Source organism: Xenopus laevis, chromosome 5S, assembly GCF_017654675.1.
Source record: "Xenopus laevis strain J_2021 chromosome 5S, Xenopus_laevis_v10.1, whole genome shotgun sequence".
Classification (NCBI taxonomy): Eukaryota; Metazoa; Chordata; class Amphibia; order Anura; family Pipidae; genus Xenopus; species Xenopus laevis.
In genome coordinates this window covers 7,522,215-7,541,265 of record NC_054380.1, presented here as the reverse complement: position 1 = coordinate 7,541,265, position 19,051 = coordinate 7,522,215, and the positions used below count along the sequence as shown (strand labels likewise).

The window sequence follows — 19,051 nt, the reverse complement described above, 5'->3', positions numbered from 1 at the left end:
CCAGAAATCCAGAGGCGCAAGTGGAAAAACCTGATGCGGGCGCACACCAATTGCTTCCATTAGAACGGGTTTGAATTTGGTTTGGCCAGGATTCGACTAAAACAGAATCTTGCAGCTTGGAATCAGCCAAATCAGAACCGAATCCTGGATTCCATGCATAGAAACAAGATGGAGACAGTAGAGAAAAATGGAGACAATAGAAACAATTTGGGGACAGAAGTACAAGATGGCAATGCCGTTGCCCAAACTACTGTCTTTAGGTGGTTCTTGGCACTGAGGGTTGTGGTTTAACAGCTGTGATTGGCCATTTGGTAGCCCCTATGTGGATTGTCAACCTACATTGAGACTCTGTTTCGCAGTGCACCTGGTTTTTATACAACCAAAACTTGCCTCCAAGCTTGGAATTCAAAAATAAGCTCCTGCTTTGAGACCACTGAGAGCAACATCCAAGTGTTTGGAGAGCAACGTGTTGCTCACGAATTACTGGTTGGGGATCACTGATTTAAATCAACAAATTAGGAACCCCCGACCCAAAGAGTTTCCAACCTGTGATATTTTTAATTGCACAAAAGTGACCATGTAAGATTAGCAAGGGATTTATTATCTCTTTGTTCAAAAGTATACAGAATAAATGTGGCATTAAATGTAATATCTGCAGCAGGTGGGTAATTGGTGCTTTCATTAAAGATTTTGCTTTATAATAAAGAGAGTGACATAATCCAATGCAGCCCGAGAGACGACATCGATGACAGATAATCCCCCCATTCACATTTACTGTCTCCCTGGGGATTTTGGGGCCCAGGAGGACAGAGGGGTTAGTGGGGTTCCTGACTGGTTTAGAATACCAATACATGTATGAGATGCAGATCATTTACCCCGAGGTTTGGGGGCCCAGGAGTATAAAGGGGGGGGGGGAATGGTACTAGATAATATTTCAACTCATAGTTGACTTGAACTCAAATGTCTAATATTCTTTCAAAATGGCCTGTATTTCACTTTGCAGAATGTCAAATGGAACTCCTTGGACTTATGATTCGTAGGAATTAGACTGGACTTGAAAAAGAGACAGATTATGAGAACAAATTCTGGCCAACTATTTTTCCCTGTAGGGATTTAATCCTTCCCTTACTGGAAGGAACAGACTCCAACCAAGGATATGTATACTAGGAAGGGGGGACTCTCCCATTCTAAGTGTAAGGGATAGCATTAGGGTAGTTAATATAGCAGCCAAAAACCCTACCAAGGAAAGCAGAAAGTGTTAGATGCCACCCACTATCATAGAGATCCAAGTGGATGCAGCGTAGTAAATAACAGAGGAGAGAGAAGAACAGAGATCCCATTAATAAATAAGAACCCAAAGCCCGAGAAACAGAAAAAGATTGTTGGCCAACTGGAGTTTAAAAGCAGGGCGCCCAGATTGGCTCAGAACTCCATAAACCTCATCTCTGAAAATGTCTCAGTAAACTTATGCAGGTACACTGAACCTGAGATCATTTTCTCAGACAACCATTGGGTATTTGGGAAGAGCTGAAGGCAAAGGGACTGTCCTCTTCGTTGTTATTTGTTCTGTGAAGAAACAAGAAGCCATGGGAAGAGTCGACTGGTGAAAGAAAACTCTTCAGAATTTTCCAATCCTATGACCCTAATAACTTTATTTCCCGCGGCGTTGGCACAGATGTCCTTGAAATGAAATGATTTTAACAGAAGTGTGCTCATTTTTAAAAAATATCTTAATTATAAAGGTTGCCTTTGGCTTTCATTAGGAGCCGACGTCCCTTGTCGAATGGTGGTTTTTAATCCACTTCTTTTTCTTCCGAGAGGAATACATCTCTTTTACATTCCAGGATATTGTCCTTCGTTTATATGCAAGGCAGAACTACTGTCAGTGTCCCACTATATCAGTCATCTCGAGGAAACCATGAGAGAGCCTTTAATATCTTCTGCTCAGACAAAAAGCTGGCATGGGAATATGGAGAGATCTTTCCATGGCTGGTTTACTCTTCATTGCCTCTGGGCTTATAGCAGCACCAGTCTGTGTAATTGCTTACCATAAGGTATTAATTCCTTAGCAGGGCCCATAGGTGCATATCAATTGGCAGCCATCTCGGTGTGTGGAAGAAGCAGAGAATTTATACCACAGGCACGACTTGCTTGATAATGTCTCATGCCGTATGAAACAGGAATAATATTTTCCTCTTGTGTTTCTCTTGGACCCCACCATGTAGCCAATCATCTGGGGAAAGTTTAGAGTGTTATGGAGGTAATTTTCCTCTAAGAGAATCTTGCCACCTTGCTTCAGTATGTGATACTGTACTGGGCTTCACACATTCTTCCTGCTTTGGGCCACAGTATGACATGCCACTTGCAGTTGGTTCTGCGCTGGTCTCTGTTTATATTTTTTATATCTGGAACTGTCTATTTCCTATGAAGGATGAATGGCTAGTGTCAGATGGATCGATATCTATTACCCCTGCCCTCTATGACGCCATAACGCTATAGGGCCCAAGGCAGGATGGACTATAAGGGCTAATGGTCAACTGTGGACAATGGTCACTCATATAACTTATACTAGGCCATACAAATAAATGATCTCCACTCTGTTACTTAGATTCCAGAGTGTCAGCATAGTGTCAGCATGTCTCTTATGCCCTTTTGCAGAAGTGCTGCTCAATTACTGGCTTTACCACAATGGCTATGTTTAGCCAACAGATGTTTACGAGGCTGTGGACAGTTGGAACCAGAAAACTCTTATGTTGCAAAACTGCACATCTTGCAAGAATGTATAAATATATATGCCAGTAAGTCTCCTCGCCAGACCATGTATGGTATATCCGTGTACCCCTTGTCACAATTACTGTAAATGCCTTCTGAAAGCTATATAACGCTTGGACCAAGAGGTGGGTCTTTGGTGAGTCCTTGGGTGACATTTTGTGTGTTACTCCAACAGCTTACCCAGACACAACTGTAATGTGGTATTCTGCAGGAATAAATTGCCTGACTATTACTAAAGGTTTTCCTTTACTGAGTTTTGTCTTACACGAGGTCAAAAATGGTACTACTAAAAATACCATCATCTCCAGCACGCACATACTAACCTTAACAAGAAATGTCTCTAGACATTGGAGATGCTTTTCTATATCATCACAAGGAGAAGTCAAACTGTATCATCATGTGAATATGAGATTCCTCCTCAGTTACCTTGGAACTGGGTTTCCTCACTGACTGAAACGTAATTACAGCAGTGAGTGTTAGGTTCTGACCCATACTAATCTGTACCACTGATCATTGTTTTAAATGTTCCAAGAGCTTTCCCAAGATGGTCTTCTGGTGTTGTAGAGTGACTATGAAGGAACTGAGCAAGAGCTGAACCTGATGGACACAAGTCTTTTTAACCTCAAAAATAAAGCTGGCTGCACACAGGCAGATTGTGTAGGCATTCTGCTATTGATCGTTTGAAGGAACGAATCACCCATCCCTGGTAACCGATATGTGAGGAGGTTGTATCTTTGTCGCATTGGCTACAAGATCTAACACAGGGGAGCCCAAGACATCGATTGCGGTCTTCCAGTCGATCCCTTTAAAGTTAGCGGTAGACTGCGGAAAAAATTGTTGCGCAAAAAAGAAATTGTTGCGTGTAGAAAAATTTGTCGCATAAAAAAAATTAACACACATAAAAGTCAGCCATAGACTTCAATGTATTTCTGCAAATTGAGGGTATTAATACATGGAATTGCCTCTGTGCCATCCTGCTATGAGGTCTTAAAGGGCACCAATCATGACCAAAATCATTTCCTAAGTAAATACACTATGTGAAAGTTCAAGAAATCTGATTTTTAAAACAGTTAGAATTGTTTGTATAATGTAAATGATCAGCTCACTATTCCTTCTGCAAGATCTCCCCTATCTCCCCTGCAGTTCTAGCTGAGGCAGCCATCTTGGATTTCACTGGCTCCTCCTACCTATATCTTCCCAGCCATCTGTAGCTCTGAAATCTCGCACATGCTCAGTTCAAATTCCTTGTTGCTTATCGACCCTTCTAAGCTATTTTCAAATCAGCCAAACCTGTGTGTTAGCTGCTGTTCAGTAGTGCTGCCCCCTGCTGGAAGTTAGTGTGTGTCCTTCATTTGCATAATGACATCACCAGCAGGGGACAAGAGAGGGAAATCTCCTGGAGGAGGAGTTTACTTAAACAAGGCATTCTGGGTAGAATACTCAAAGCAGTGTTACAATCTGAGCATGCTCCTGAAATTTGCACATTAGAGTCTCTGTTATAGTCTCAATATGGCCTCCCTCAGTGAAAGAACCCATTTGACAAAGTAAGTAATTTTTTTAAAACCTGCAGTTTTTTGAAAAAACTATATATGTAGTTTGATTAAACATGTTTAGCTTGTACTGGTCAGATTGTTAATATGTGTTTGATTTTGGCTGTGATAGGTGCCCTTTAAGGTAGATCTCATGACGGCATCAGGTGGCAGGAGTAGATCACGGGGTGACAACGTCTGGGCACCCCTAATGTATATTAAACAGTGGCTTTCTGTCCCTTTGTTTACTTTTGCAAAAGGCATGTGCAGTGAGCAATGGTTTAACAGTTATTATCAGACTGTCACATGCACATTTTCAAACCTGTCCAATCGACTTTTAGGGCAATTTTGTCAAAAATTGACAGTTTACGATACGATAGTTTGCACCCCATCAATATAAAACATAAGTGGACAATTTTATTGGATCATGCTAAAATTGGTCATTTCATGGCCACCTTTAGACCTTTTTTGATTTTAATGTATCATTGCATTCCAATGCCATGAATCTGCTCTAAGGGGTAAGTAAAAATTATTTTACCCGGGGTAGCAGCTAGGCCTGGGGGGAGGAGTGAGGGCGGGTTTATGTAGAGTTGGGGGGTAGGGTTTTTTTTAATAAGGGGTTGAATTCTCCTTTAACCATTTTATGTTGAGATTCATCAATTAGAGCCTCGTGGGGACCTCTGGGCCCTACTGCAGCCACAGGGTCTGCTTCCTCTGTAGTTACAGCCCTGGATCATGGGACTGAAGCTTTTCTCCGCAAACCATTTACTTCTGATAGTCGGATTCTCATTCTCAGTCCAGGGATGAATAAGAGACCAAGTCACAGAGAAAGTTAGAAACACAAAACAATTGTAATTGCAAAATCACATCACCAGCTTTACAAATGTGCATACTTAATATTTAAATATCTGCAAATATATTAGTCATGTGACAGTTCTGCACCATGGAAATAAATACACAACTTGTTCACTTAGCTTCTTCTATAATCGTTTATCTGTGGAACTTGAGTGGGTGATAAAGCTTCATCCGTGAACACTGACTCGTCACCCATATGGAAATACAACGAAGAGCTGGTGTAAAGTTCAAACAGAGAAAAGCTTCTCAACTGGAAAAATGCCCAACGTCACCCAAAAGTCCACCCTAACCCTACATGAGTTTATGAAGAGCTCTTACATCAGAGTCCTGGTCCAAGATTTCCTTGTCTACAGATCCAGAGGCATCTGATTAAGAGACTGTTCGACTCTGATTGTGTAAGGCCAATGGCACATCCAGTAGTTCTTGATGAGCCGAGTCTTCATTAGCTCCACTGATAAAGCAACAGGATTGCCATTCCTATTCCATACAGTGGACTTGCAGGTCCTGGGATTGACACGTAAACACCCAGTAGACTATGCTTTCAAGTGCTGACCCATAAGAGAATCACACAAGTTATCCCAGGACCTGTCACCCACTAGTGGAGCAATGTAACAACCAGGCAACATCCAGAAATGCTAAGTGCCATTGCCCTTAGTCCCATGCTACAAAAATACCCTGTCTGTGAATTATACAGTAATATAAAGTACCATGCTTATTATTTAAAGAGATACTGTCATTGGAAATTTTTTTTTCCCAAAACGCATGAGTTAATAGTGCTGTTCCAGTAGAATTCTGCACTGAAATCTGTTTTTAAAAAGAACAAACAGATTTTTTTTTACATTTAATTTTGTAATCTGACATGGGGTTAGACATATTGTCAGCTTGCCAGCTGCCCCCAGTCATGTGACTTGTGCTCTGATAAACGTCAGTCACTCTTTACTGCTGTACTGCAAGTTGGAGTGATATCAACCCCTCCCTTCCCCCCCTAGCAGCCTAACAACTAGTGATGTGTGGGTCGAGAATTTCTCGATCCACACCCGACTTTAACCTGACCTCTCCCAAACTGCACCCGGCCCGGGCCAGCTGCAGCCCTCTATTTATAGACCCGCTTCAACACTCCCCCGCAGTGATGTCACAAAAGGGGCGGGCAGAAGTCTATGAATTCCGGTGCCGGAAGCCGCGAACATTTTGTGCAGGAGTCGGGCCAAACCTGCCCGGCCCGCGGGTACCGGGCCGGCCTGCACATCACTACTATCAACAAAACAATGGGAAGGTAACCAGATAGCAGCTCCCTAACACAAGATAACAGCTGCCTGGTAGATCTAAGAACAACACTCAATAGTAAAATCCAGGTCCCACTGAGACACATTCAGTTACAGAGAGTAGGAGAAACAACAGCCTGCCAGAAAGCAGTTCCATCCTAAAGTGCTGGCTCTTTCTGAAAGCACATGACCAGGCAAAATGACCTGAGATGCACCTACACACCAATATTACAACTAAATACACTTGTTGGTTCAGGAATTAAATTTTATATTGTAGAGTAAATTATTTTCAGTGTAAACAGTGTCATTTAGAAATAAAAAATACAACTTAAAAATCATGACAGAATTTCTTTAAGCTTTTACGACAAAAGCCCTGCACTGTTGGAACAGACTTCACACTCTGCACTACTGATACTTTGTTTAAACAAATGCTGTGCTATAGAGATAACACAATGTGCCAGGGTTCCGACTAGCATGCTGCAATCTGACCAACACTGCAATAAGTCACAATAACTGAAACAATCAATGTACTTCATGTATTATTGTTGTCATCAAAGGGCCAAGAAAGTGTTAAATTACTTTTAATGTGACCTTACAAATCCCAGAGACATTTACTGCCAGCCCAGAGACTGCTTTTTAGATGATTTATTAATATTAACACAACTGATATAAATATTGACACAGAGTTTGCAGATCCCTCAAAGAGATGGACAACCACAGATAGTGAAGAGCCATCAAGGTGATGGACAACCACATAGGTTGCATATCCCACAATGAGAGTAACAACCAGAGATGGTGAAGATCCCTCAAAGAGATGGACAATATATAATATGAAGAGTTGTCAAGGAGATGCACAACTACAGAGGTTGCATATCCAAAGAGATGGACAACTACAAAAGTTGCAGATCCCTCAAGGAGATGGACAACCAAAAAGGTTAATATCTCTTAAAGAGATGGACAACTACAGAGGTTGCAAATCTCTCAAAGAGATGAACATTCACAGAAGGTGAAGATCTCTCTAAGAGATGGACAACCACAAAAGTTGAAGATCCCTGTAAGAGATGGAGAACCACATAGGTTGCAGATTCCTCAAGGAGATGGTCAACCACAGAAAGTGAGGATCTCTCAAGGAGATGGACAACCACAGAGGTTGTAAATCCCTCAAAGAGATGGAGAACCACAAAGGTTGCAAATCCCTCAAAGGACAACCACAGAAGGTGAAGATCTCTTAAAGAGATGGACAACCACAAAGGTTGCAGATCCCTCAAGGAGATGGACAACCACAGAAGGTGAAGATCCCTGAAAGAGGTGGACAATCATAGAGGTTGCAGATCCCTCAAAGTGATAGACAACCATAGAGATAACAAATCACTGTAATAGTTTGTCAACCACAGAGGCAGCAAATCATTCAAGCATATGGAAAGGGACAACAACCACAAAACAGACATAGCAAGCCATAGAGGTTGAAGATCCCTGAAGGAGTTGGAAAACCAAAGAGGTTGCAAATCCCTCAAAGAGACAACAACAAAAGAGGCTGCCGATCCTTCTAGTTCCATGGAGACTGCAGATTTCGTAATGGCTGTCTACATTTGCAAATATTCAGGATGGACTGCCACACAGGAATTCTAGATGTCACAAAGAGTTTCAGATCCTGCCCTGGCTTGACATCCATACAATTGCAAAGCCTGCCCCAGCAGGTAAAAGAGAAAATGATATCACTGAATCTGAAATTATTCAATTTTCAATGTAAAACTTCACACATTGCTGAGACACAAGGTCCATATGAGAGAGAGAAGGCCTCTCTGAAAAAAGTGCAATTGTTCTGCTGGTAGCTACAAGCAATAAAATGTTACACAAATAAACCAAGGAACTGTCGATCTACAGATAATAAATTCAGCCCCTTGCATTCCCAATACTCCTTTCCTGGCAACATTCTGGTTTGAGCTATAGGCCTGAGAAAGTGGTGCAGTTTGTGTTGTCAGATCAGTCTTTCCTTTCTTAGGAATTAACAACAAATTTGAAATGTTTTAATCATTTTGACCTTTGTGAAAAACCTTGATGTTTTTGAGTCTTATAGTAGTGCATTACATAAAGTTTCCCAGCAACAAGAGACTAAGCGAAAACTAAATGAATTTCCCAAGTAATTACCCCACTAAGATGTCAAGAGATCAGCAAGTCAACACCATCACAATAGCTGAAAACTGAGCTTGAGTTTTCCGGTTGCCAGTGATTGGTCTTGGGAATATCGACAGCCATAAACATACAACTCTACTAAACAAAAGAAGGGGGTGCAGACAATTTGGGAAGACAAGAGCACTTTTGAATATGGAATGTTGGCAGTTAAACAAATCTCCATCTCTGCCCAACTCTCCAACTCGCAGTGAATCTTTATTCATCTGTTGATGAGAAGTAGAGGTTGTCCAACAATCGGCACGTTCCCCACCTGCTAACGAAGAAACTGAAATTCCACCATAAAACTAACCATAAGAAATTTGGTTCTAAAAGCTCAATATTGGGGGCACTGGCACAGACGTGCACAATCCCTTATGGAAGGTTGAGGAATTGTATCAAGACACATGGGGGGAGATATCCTAGTATTTGATACTAACATGTAACTACTTTTTTCCCTGTAGCCTATACACAATTTAATTTCCATTTAAAGTGCTTGTAGAAGAACTCATTACAATTATGGGCCAATAATTTGGGCCCCAGTTGGGGAAAAGGTTCTGTGCACTCCTTAGCAACAAGAGGAAGCTCTAAGTGCACAAAATAACCAATAACACGCAATAAAAGCGTTAAATCAGTTTTACAATGAGCTAGACCCCCAAACCATGGACTTTACGCTAACTGATGGCTCAGCTAATGAGCATTGACCTCAGACTGGAGTCGTTGTGAGGATAAACATGCCCAATCAATTGAAGCAGAAAGTGGAATTAATGGTGCTCTCAAGGGGGTTCCCCCGGATTGGCTAATGGAGAGAATTCATCGTGCAGAGAGCAGTGACCCTCACATCAGCGTGAGATGGAGATGCCTTGTTGTCATTCCAATTGAACATGTGTTGCCTACTAACAAGTAGCATGGGGGGGTCACATCGATGCAGCAACACATTCTATTATCAGCAATGGCTGCCACGCAGAACTGCTGCACCTATATCTTCAACTCATACACCCCCATCTGCTTGTGCCGTCATTACATCACTAATCCAATATATACACTTGGGTGGGTTTGCAATTAAAGGGCCAGTAACACCAGAAATTAATCAGATTTTTTTTTCAATCCTGGCCATATGAAAGTGATGCCTTTCAAGCAGAAATTTATTTTAATCCTGGTGCCTGGATAAATCAACCACTTCATGTAAGTCATGCACTGGGCAACACAGCACTATATTAGGACTTTTCTTGGGTTTAAACCCCATTATGACTCCACATTTGTTCAGGGGCCCTTTTAGCTTAGTCTAAACATATACTGGCCGTGGCCCTGCTATCACTTGAGACCTGGATATTGGCCACATGGCAAAACCTTCAGCCATAATGGAGCACTGGGTGATAAAGCTGAATGTAATGTAGTGTTTTCCCTGCTTGTGACCAAGCCCCACCCATAGTTGACCATGGGAAGGAGAACAACCAGGAACAAGAAGAACAGAAAATCCCCTCAATAAGTTCTGGGGGATATTAATACTAATAATGGACTACAGTTCCCAGAATTGTCTTTTAGCAGATTGAATAATACAGGTAATACTGACCTGCTGCTGTTTATGTCATTGGTATTCCCAGCAGCCCCTGAGAACTGAAATCCTTGTATAACAACAGTAACAATATGGCAGTTTCCTATGATGAATGCTCAGGTGTCCTTACTTTGTATTCATCCAGAGGGTGCAATTAAAACAGAGGGAGGGGGCAAGGGACAAAGTGCAAAATAGTGGGACACAACCCTAACCTAATCCTAAAGGCGCCATACATTGTAACATTCGCTGGTTTGGTGAGGTTGTCAAATAATCGCTTTACATTTAAGAAGATACGAAAAGTCAGAGTGAGGTCAACATGAGCCAATGCCGTCCTGCAATCGGGCAGAAAAATCAAGCCTGACAGATATCGATTGGGGAGGCCTGTCAATGGTCCCCACACATGGGCAGATACACTACAGCATTGGTCTAAAGGTCCCAAATCTGCAGCTTAAACCTACCTGTGTTTGGCCACCTTAATTTACAGTCGGGGTATTGGATTTTGCATAAACTTTTTGTTTTTATATGGTGTCACCTCACTCGAGGGGGACATTATTCAGTCCTCCAATAACTTCACACAGAGCCCAATGATGCAAGACAGGCCGGTATAAACCCCTAAGAGAGTAGAAATGTAAGAACAAGTCTCAACCTGAACATACGAGTCTCTTCTAAGCTTATACCCACCATATTCACCTGTTGTAGGCAAAGTTCCACGTAAAATAAAAATAAAGAGGACCATAAAAGAGGAGAAAACATGTCCATATGGGTGGCTAATAAATTCGTTGCACAACTGGGTTCCATAATTGTTTTTTTTTCTGCTGCAAAGAGCCCAGTCCTGCTGTTTCCTGGTCGGACTTCCAAATGGCTGTATTGTGCAATTGTCAGTTTGCTGGACCCGGAAAACCACACATACTGGCACATTCTCCTTCAGCCTAATTATAGTGCCAAAGTGCAACTCATTGCAGTGGCACTTGGTGGGGTGCAGAATGGCAAACAGTCTCCATTAACTGTAATAATGGTAACATTGGCACAGAGCTGAAACTTCCGCTACTGATTATTGAGATATGACTACAGACATGCATGTTGGCATCCGCATGGGCACTGTGTCCTCTTAATTCATGTATGGACATGCCATGCTCGTGTGTATCCTGCCAACAAAAAACCCCACTGTTTAACATTCTGGTTAAAGGGGTGGGGAGGCTGCTGTTTCTGGAAGATGCTCAGGTGGTGGTGTTGTTCTCTTACTGCCTAAAGCAAGCACTGCTGCCATCATGAGGTAAAGAGCGGTACTGCAAGTCACACAGTGACCACAATAAAACTGAAGCGTTTCCCCTCCCTCTAGTCTGGTGGGCAAATAAAATGTGCTGCCATCATGGAATTCAATTCTGAGGCACCAGCCTGCCCAGCTGCTACTCACATAACATGGGTGGGCAAGTGGGTGCTTGCGTCAGACTTGACCCAAATCCAGATATTCTTGAAATGCCATTCCAGGTACCTGGGTGGAAGGCAGCTGAGTGGGTGGGACAGGAGGAGATTGCAGTATGAAATTATAGAATGGGAGATGGAGGGAGAACATAGTGTTCCTTGGGGATTCTTGGTGCTGGTTTGGTCCATTCACATCTGCTGGCCCGGGTTGTGGGCACTGGATTCAGTCTGTGATTGTGAGGTGATGGGATTAGTTGCCCGCGGGCTGACTGCAGATGGCACTTGTGCAGAATGGCTCTGGTCACTGGGGATGGAATCTTCACTGGTCTCATCCTTGTGGGACACATTTTGGGCCGGACACTCAAAGTGAACGCAGTGGAAAACCTGAAACAAAGAAAGAGGAGACTCGGGCACTGAGAAAGGCACATTATAGCAGGTTCTCTCTGGGTTTTGCATTTTCTCCCTTGCAAAAAAGCCATCTGACCCTTCCTTGTAGTTATCTAATGTATCTGCACTCACTTCAGGCGGAGGATCCCTCAACTTCTCAGCAATAAATTCATCTCCTTCAATGTGAGTCAGCCTCTCTGTCCAGCTTATTCCTAAAAAATAATTATTATTAATTATTCCCCCCTCCCACTGCACTGTTACTATATAACCCTTTCTCTCACAGTTGCTCCACCACTGGGGGATTCGTGAGCAAGGTCTCTTTCCTGTAGAGCTTACAGTCTAAGACAGGGATCCCCAATATTTTGAAGGCGTGAGCAAAATTCAGCAACACTAGCATGAAAAATGTTCTTGGGGTGCCAAAAAAGTGCTGTGATTGGCCATTTGGTTGCCCCATGTGGATTGGCAACCTACATTGAGACTCTGTTTGGCAGTGCACCTGGTTTTTATGAAACCAAATTTGCCTCCAAGCCTGGAATTCAAAAATAAGCTCTTACTTTGAGGCCACTGGGAGCAACATCCAAGGGGTTGGAGAGCAACATGTTACTCATGAGCTACTGGTTGGGGATCACTGGTCTAAGAGATATAGTTATCTTTTGAATGAATATGTTTGCACATATTGAAGAAGTCACCAGCACTGTGAGAAATGCTGCATAATTTCCAGGGGTTTGTTTGCCCTTTAATGGAGACAGATTCCAAGCAATTAGCAGCATGTAAATCTATATTGCACACAGGCAATTTGCTCACTGGCATGTTTCAGTGACAGCTGCAGATAGAGAGTATATATTACTGCCCAGCAAGCTGCAGCTCCCCAAAACAGAGCAGAACCCCAAACTGGTATGTTATATGGATTCGCCACAGACAACTCTAGTAACTTACCTCATTGGCTGTGTTGTGTGTCCCAACGATCCTAATGAAACACGTCGGCTGCCTGTTAAATGTGACTGTCTGCCACGATCTGCAGAGAGAGAGAGAGACACAGACAGAGAGTAAGATGAGAGAGTGAGAGAGAGTAAGGCCTGAAGTACACAAGCGCTTTTGTAGGATGATGTCGGATCGACAAAGTCTGATGTTGTCTTGTGGGTTACAATACAGTGGGACTGAAACAAAAATCGGATGTGTAAACTACATGTAAAATGTTCCATCCGACATGAAACGACTGTCAGATGTGAGTGCTGCATCTTCACTGCGTCTTCATCCGACAAGACAAAAACAGATGGAAAGACTTTTTTTCCTCATTGAAATATATTGACTGTCGATATAAACGCATGAACTAAAGACTCCATCCGACTTATCTGATCCGACTTTACATTCAGATACTGTATGTCAGTAAGTTCACTGTAGAAAATGGATTCAGAGCACTGCATTAAAAGAAAACTAAATGTAAAAATGCCATATTTTATATACTGAACTTATTGCACGAGGCTAAAGTTTGAGCTTGTCAATAGCAGCAATGATCCAGGACTTCAAACTTGTCACAGGGGGTCACCATCTTGGAAAGTGTCTGTGACACTCACATGCTCAGTGGGCTCTGATTGGCTGTTGAGAAGCTAAGCTTAGGGCTCGTCACTAATTATCCAGCAGCAGAAAATGAGCTTCCCTGGCTGTAATATAAGCTGATGCTACAGGTTTGCTGATTATTCAATTCTGATGCTAATTGCACTGGTTTCTGTGCTGCCATGTAGTAATTGTGTATTAATTACTAATCAGCCTTATATAGTGACATTTCTATTCTATGTGTACTGTATATTGTGAGTGGCTCCCTAAGCTCAGTAAGTGACAGCAGCACAGAGCATGTGAATCAGTGAATCAGCAGAAAAGAAGATGGGGAGCTACTGGGGCATCTTTGGAGACACAGATCTTTACTGCTAAAGGGCTGTGGTTGCCTTGGGCTGGTACAGAAGCACAAAACATAATGTACAACATTTCTACCTACTTCTTTAGTTAGGCTTTAGTTCTCCTTTAACCCCAGACATCTCAGCAAGTTCACTGTATAAAATGGATTCAGAGTCCCAGACATTGCAGAAACTTACTAAGGCAGGTGCATTAACATTAGATGTGCCAGTAACATCACTGCAGAAAATGGGTACTGAGTATGTAGTAGTAAATTCACTGTAGCAATGGATACTAAGCACCCCAGAAATGCCAGTAGGATCACTTCACTTCAAATAATAGATAATGAGTACTGCATTAACCATATGCAAGCTCAGGCTTTCTGGGTCCTCTTGCAGCATGTGTGCCCCGCTCATATCCAAGAATTTATTAAGGAGAACTAAAGCCTCCGAAACAAAAAGGAAGAAAAGTGTTTCTGCTTCTTCTAGGTATTTACCTCTTGGCCCAGTACCTGTCGCCTGGGGATTGATTTATGAAAAACAAAAGACTGAACAAGCCAATTCCCCATTCTCTCTGTAACAAAGCTCAGATGCAAACACATTTGCGAGGTTTTTGTTCTTAGAATTTGGTCCAATCAATAATGTATTAGTGATACCACACTGAGACTTCAATCCTGTTTCCTTGAATGATCTGTCCTGCTGGGAATTAGTGATGATGCTTAGAGCAGCTGACATACAGGATGGGGGCGATACTTAGATAGAGGAACGTTTGACATGCAGAATGGAGGAAATACCCAGACATAAGAGCAGCTGACCTGCAGAAATGGACAGAATGGAGGCCATGTCTAGACAGAAGAACAGCTGGCCTGCAGAAAGAAGGATATGGACAGAATGGAGGCCATGTCTAGACAGAAGAACAGCTGGCCTGCAGAAAGAAGGATATGGACAGAATGGAGGCCATGTCTAGACAGAAGAACAGCTGGCCTGCAGAAAGAAGGATATGGACAGAATGGAGGCCATGTCTAGACAGAAGAACAGCTGACCTGCAGAAAGAAGGATATGGACAGAATGGAGGCCATGTCTAGACAGAAGAACAGCTGACCTGCAGAAATGGACAGAATGGAGGCCATGTCTAGACAGAAGAACAGCTGACCTGCAGAAAGAAGGATATGGACAGAATATAGGCCATGACTAAACAGAAGAACAGCTGACCTGCAGAAATGGACAGAATGGAGGCCATGTCTAGACAGAAGAACAGCTGACCTGCAGAAAGAAGGATATGGACAGAATGGAGGCCATGTCTAGACAGAAGAACAGCTGACCTGCAGAAATGGACAGAATGGAGGCCATGTCTAGACAGAAGAACAGCTGACCTGCAGAAAGAAGGATATGGACAGAATATAGGCCATGACTAAACAGAAGAACAGCTGACCTGCAGAAATGGACAGAATGGAGGCCATGTCTAGACAGAAGAACAGCTGACCTGCAGAAATAGACAGAATGGAGGCCATGTCTAGACAGAAGAACAGCTGACCTGCAGAAATAGACAGAATGGAGGCCATGTCTAGACAGAAGAACAGCTGACCTGCAGAAAGAAGGATATGGACAGAATGGAGGCCATGCCTAGACAGAAGAGCAGTTGAAATGCAGAAATGGACAGAATGGAGGAGATACCTAGATAGAAGAGTAGTTGAGATGCAGAATGGAGGGAAGAGCATGACATGCAGAGTGGACGAGATGCCCAGAGAAGCAGTTGACCTACACAGACTAGTGCTTAATGCCCGAAAGAAAAATCTCAAGAGAGTGCCATATATACATATAAAACAATGTGACTGTGAACACGTAATTTATACCCCTTACATCCTGGCATGAGTCTAGAAAAGGCTGACATATGATTAAAGTGATCACCATTATGAGACCATGACACATACCTATAATCATTGCAAATTGGGCAGGTATAGAACCCTTGTCCATTAACTCAAACATCTCTCCCATGTAGCCTAATGGCAGCCTCATATTGCAGCAGCTACAGAGCCTCGATACTGTCATCTATGTTTTATATTGCTTGTCTGTCTCTGAATCATCTCATCATAATGTTCTCTGCCTCTCTCCTGTGCCGACACTTGGACAGGGGCAGATAAGGAACAGAACAGGAGGACGTGTTTGTGATGAGTTCTCCTACGATCTTACTGACTCCCTGAATGCTTAAGTGACAAAACAGTTGTAATCCCTGCAATTTAAAGGGCATGTAAAGTCTAAAATAGAATAAGGCTAGAAATGCTGTATTTTGTATACTAAATATAAACATGAACTTACTGCACTACAAGCCTAATCAAACAAATGATTTATGCTTTCAAGTTGGCTACAGGGGGTCACCATCTTGTAACTTTGTTAAACATCTTTGCAAGACTAAGACTGTGCACATGCTCAGTGTGGTCTGGGCTGCTTAGGGATCGTCATAAACAAAGCTGCTTGAGTTCTGCATGGCTGGGAAGTAAGGCGGGGGCTCCCCCTGCTGTTCATAAGTATGATTGTTTCCCTGCAGAGCAGTTAGGGACCGTCTGACAATTCCTATCCACAGCAGTAAATGAAGGGAGAATTTCACTGCATCCAGTCAGATTTCTTATAAAAACGGTACATATTTTTTGGAGATAGGTTTCTTTTTCATTAAAGAAAGTAAAAATGGGATTTTATTTTTTTGCCTTTACATGTCCTTTAAAGACGGACACTGTGATGTGTATTGCAAAGGGCAACTCTTCCCTGAGAGCAATGAGAAAATAGGAAATACTTACTTTTCTTTTGTAAGGCATATCTGCGAGTAAATACTTTGCAGGTTACTAAAGAGAAGGTACATTTATTTCAGTAAGGTTTAGGCTACATTTACTTTCCTAGATAATCAGATAGATAACATGCAGTGCAAACAGAACATTCCTTCTCTGCATATTTGTATTTATACATATGGGAGGAGGTGCCATATTGATTCCCTTAGACAGTACAGTATGAGGGTATAGCTTATTGTGTGCCCAGAACATTCCTTCTCTGTATTTGTATTTATACATATGGGAGGAGGAGGTGCCATATTGATTCCCTTAGACAGTACAGTATGAGGGTATAGCTTATTGTATGCCCAGAACATTCCTTCTCTGTATATTTGTATTTATACATATGGGAGGAGGTGCCATATTGATTCCCTTAGACAGTACAGTATGAGGGTATAGCTTATTGTGTGCCCAGAACATTCCTTCTCTGTATATTTGTATTTATACATATGGGAGGAGGAGGTACCATATTGATTCCCTTAGACAGTACAGTATGAGGGTATAGCTTATTGTGTGCCCAGAACATTCCTTCTCTGTATATTTGTATTTATACATATGGGTAGGAGGTGCAATAGGGGTTCCGTTAAACAATACTGTAGGTATAGCCTCTAGTCCTAAAATGAGTTTTAATAACATCACTGACACCCCCATCATGCATCATTCTGATAAGGGGAAAATGACGAGAGGTGAGCCATACAGGACATAAAGCGCGGGCAGTTATTATCATGACTGCGCTGCCAACATGGCCGATTAAAGGCTCAAGTGAAAATTTTATCAAGTCTAAAAATAAAAAGATATTTTTAAAATCTAGATTTCCTGAAAATCCTACGAAAGTGAAGACCCCGTGTGATGGGAACGCTGACTTGTGATTTGCTGAAGGGGAAGCAGATGGATGAGCTGCACTGTAGACGCACGGTCTCTGCACTAAAAACACGTCACTGTTACATGAAAGGAAACTTTTAATCATGACAGATCTTCCTCCTACAAAGGGACATATGGACACGCCATGTTCTGACTGTCTAATGGCTTTGTAAATCAAAGGCTGCAGGGGGTGGGGTGTAGGCACTCACTATTTAGTTGGACTCACTTTTTGGGGAGATACTTAAAGGTGAACTATCGCGAAAATGAAAATTAAATATTAGCTTCAATATACTGAATACAATCAATTAAAATTTCTGTACAGTTTCTGAAATAATCAAGTTTATCTTTACTAACCCTTTCTCTGCATCTGTTTCTCTTCATTCTCTCTTCATGCAGCAGTTGGGTGTCAGGTGAATGATCTAATATATCTTATAGGGGGGCTCCTTTTGCCTAGAAGATGTTTTAGAGCTCACTCTATTAAAATCACCAGACATTGTGTCTCTCTACATGCAGAATTTGTGCAAAAGGCAGTTATTTTGTTACATTTTGTTTGTACTGGAATCAGTTATTTGAGTGAGCTCTAATTCATCTGCTAGGAATGTGCTCCCTCCATAAGATATATTGGATCATTCATCAAATCCAAGCATGTACTGCCATGTTTAGTCCAACAGTGGGTTGGACTAGAACCCTATGATGACAGTTTACAAAGAAGGCTCAGGGAGTCTGTGACTCAAGCAGTTGGCTGGACTAGAATAGGGCAGGGTGTCAGCAGTGGGTGGGACTAGAATACTCCAATGGAAGCTTACAGTGGCACAGTAAGTCAAGCAGTGGGCTGGACTAGAATAGGGCAGGAGAAAGCAGTGGGTGGGACTAGAATACTCCAATGGAAGCTTACAGTGGGACAGTAAGTCAAGCAGTGGGCTGGACTAGAACAGGACAGGGACAAAGCAGTGGGTGGGACTAGAATACTCTGATGGAAGCTTACAGTGGCGCAGTAAGTCAAGCAGTGGGCTGGACTAGAATAGGGCAGGAGAAAGCAGTGGGTGGGACTAGAATACTCTGATGGAAGCTTACAGCGGGACAGTAAGTAAATCAGTGGGCTGGAATAGATTAGGGCAGGAGAAAGCAGTGAGTGGGACTAGAATATTCCAATGGAAGCTTATAGTGGGACAGTAAGTCAAGCAGTGGGATGGACTAGAATAGGGCAGGGAGAAAGCAGTGGGTGGGACTAGAATACTCCAATGGAAGCTTACAGTGGGACAGTAAGTCAAGCAGTGGGCTGGACTAGAATAGGGCAGGAGAAAGCAGTGGGTGGGACTAGAATACTCCAATGGAAGCTTACAGTGGGACAGTAAGTCAAGCAGTGGGATGGACTAGAATAGGGCAGGGAGAAAGCAGTGGGTGGGACTAGAATACTCCAATGGAAGCTTACAGTGGGACAGTAAGTCAAGCATTTACAAGGTTTCACTATAGACATTTGTAACAAATACAAACAGATAAGACTTTCTCTCTCTTTAACCCAACGTAGGAT

The 19,051-nt window shown here is 42.4% G+C and overlaps 1 protein-coding gene across 2 annotated transcripts in view; it reads right to left on the bottom strand.

The window, feature by feature from the left end:
- Positions 1-6,673: 6,673 nt before the first annotated feature.
- btbd9.S (BTB (POZ) domain containing 9 S homeolog) overlaps positions 6,674-19,051 on the bottom strand; it is a 61,110-nt gene continuing 48,732 nt past the window's right edge. Inside the window, exons 10-12 of one of the 2 annotated variants that reach the window (XM_018264893.2) lie at positions 16,633-16,677; positions 12,888-12,966; positions 6,674-11,948 (exon numbers count right to left, since the gene is read on the bottom strand). In XM_018264893.2, the coding sequence (XP_018120382.1) occupies positions 11,754-11,948; positions 12,888-12,966; positions 16,633-16,677 (319 nt within the window). In that variant the 3' untranslated portion in view covers positions 6,674-11,753. The remainder of the gene's footprint in view (positions 11,949-12,887; positions 12,967-16,632; positions 16,678-19,051) is intronic. The other variant, XM_018264894.2, reaches the window with a different exon arrangement.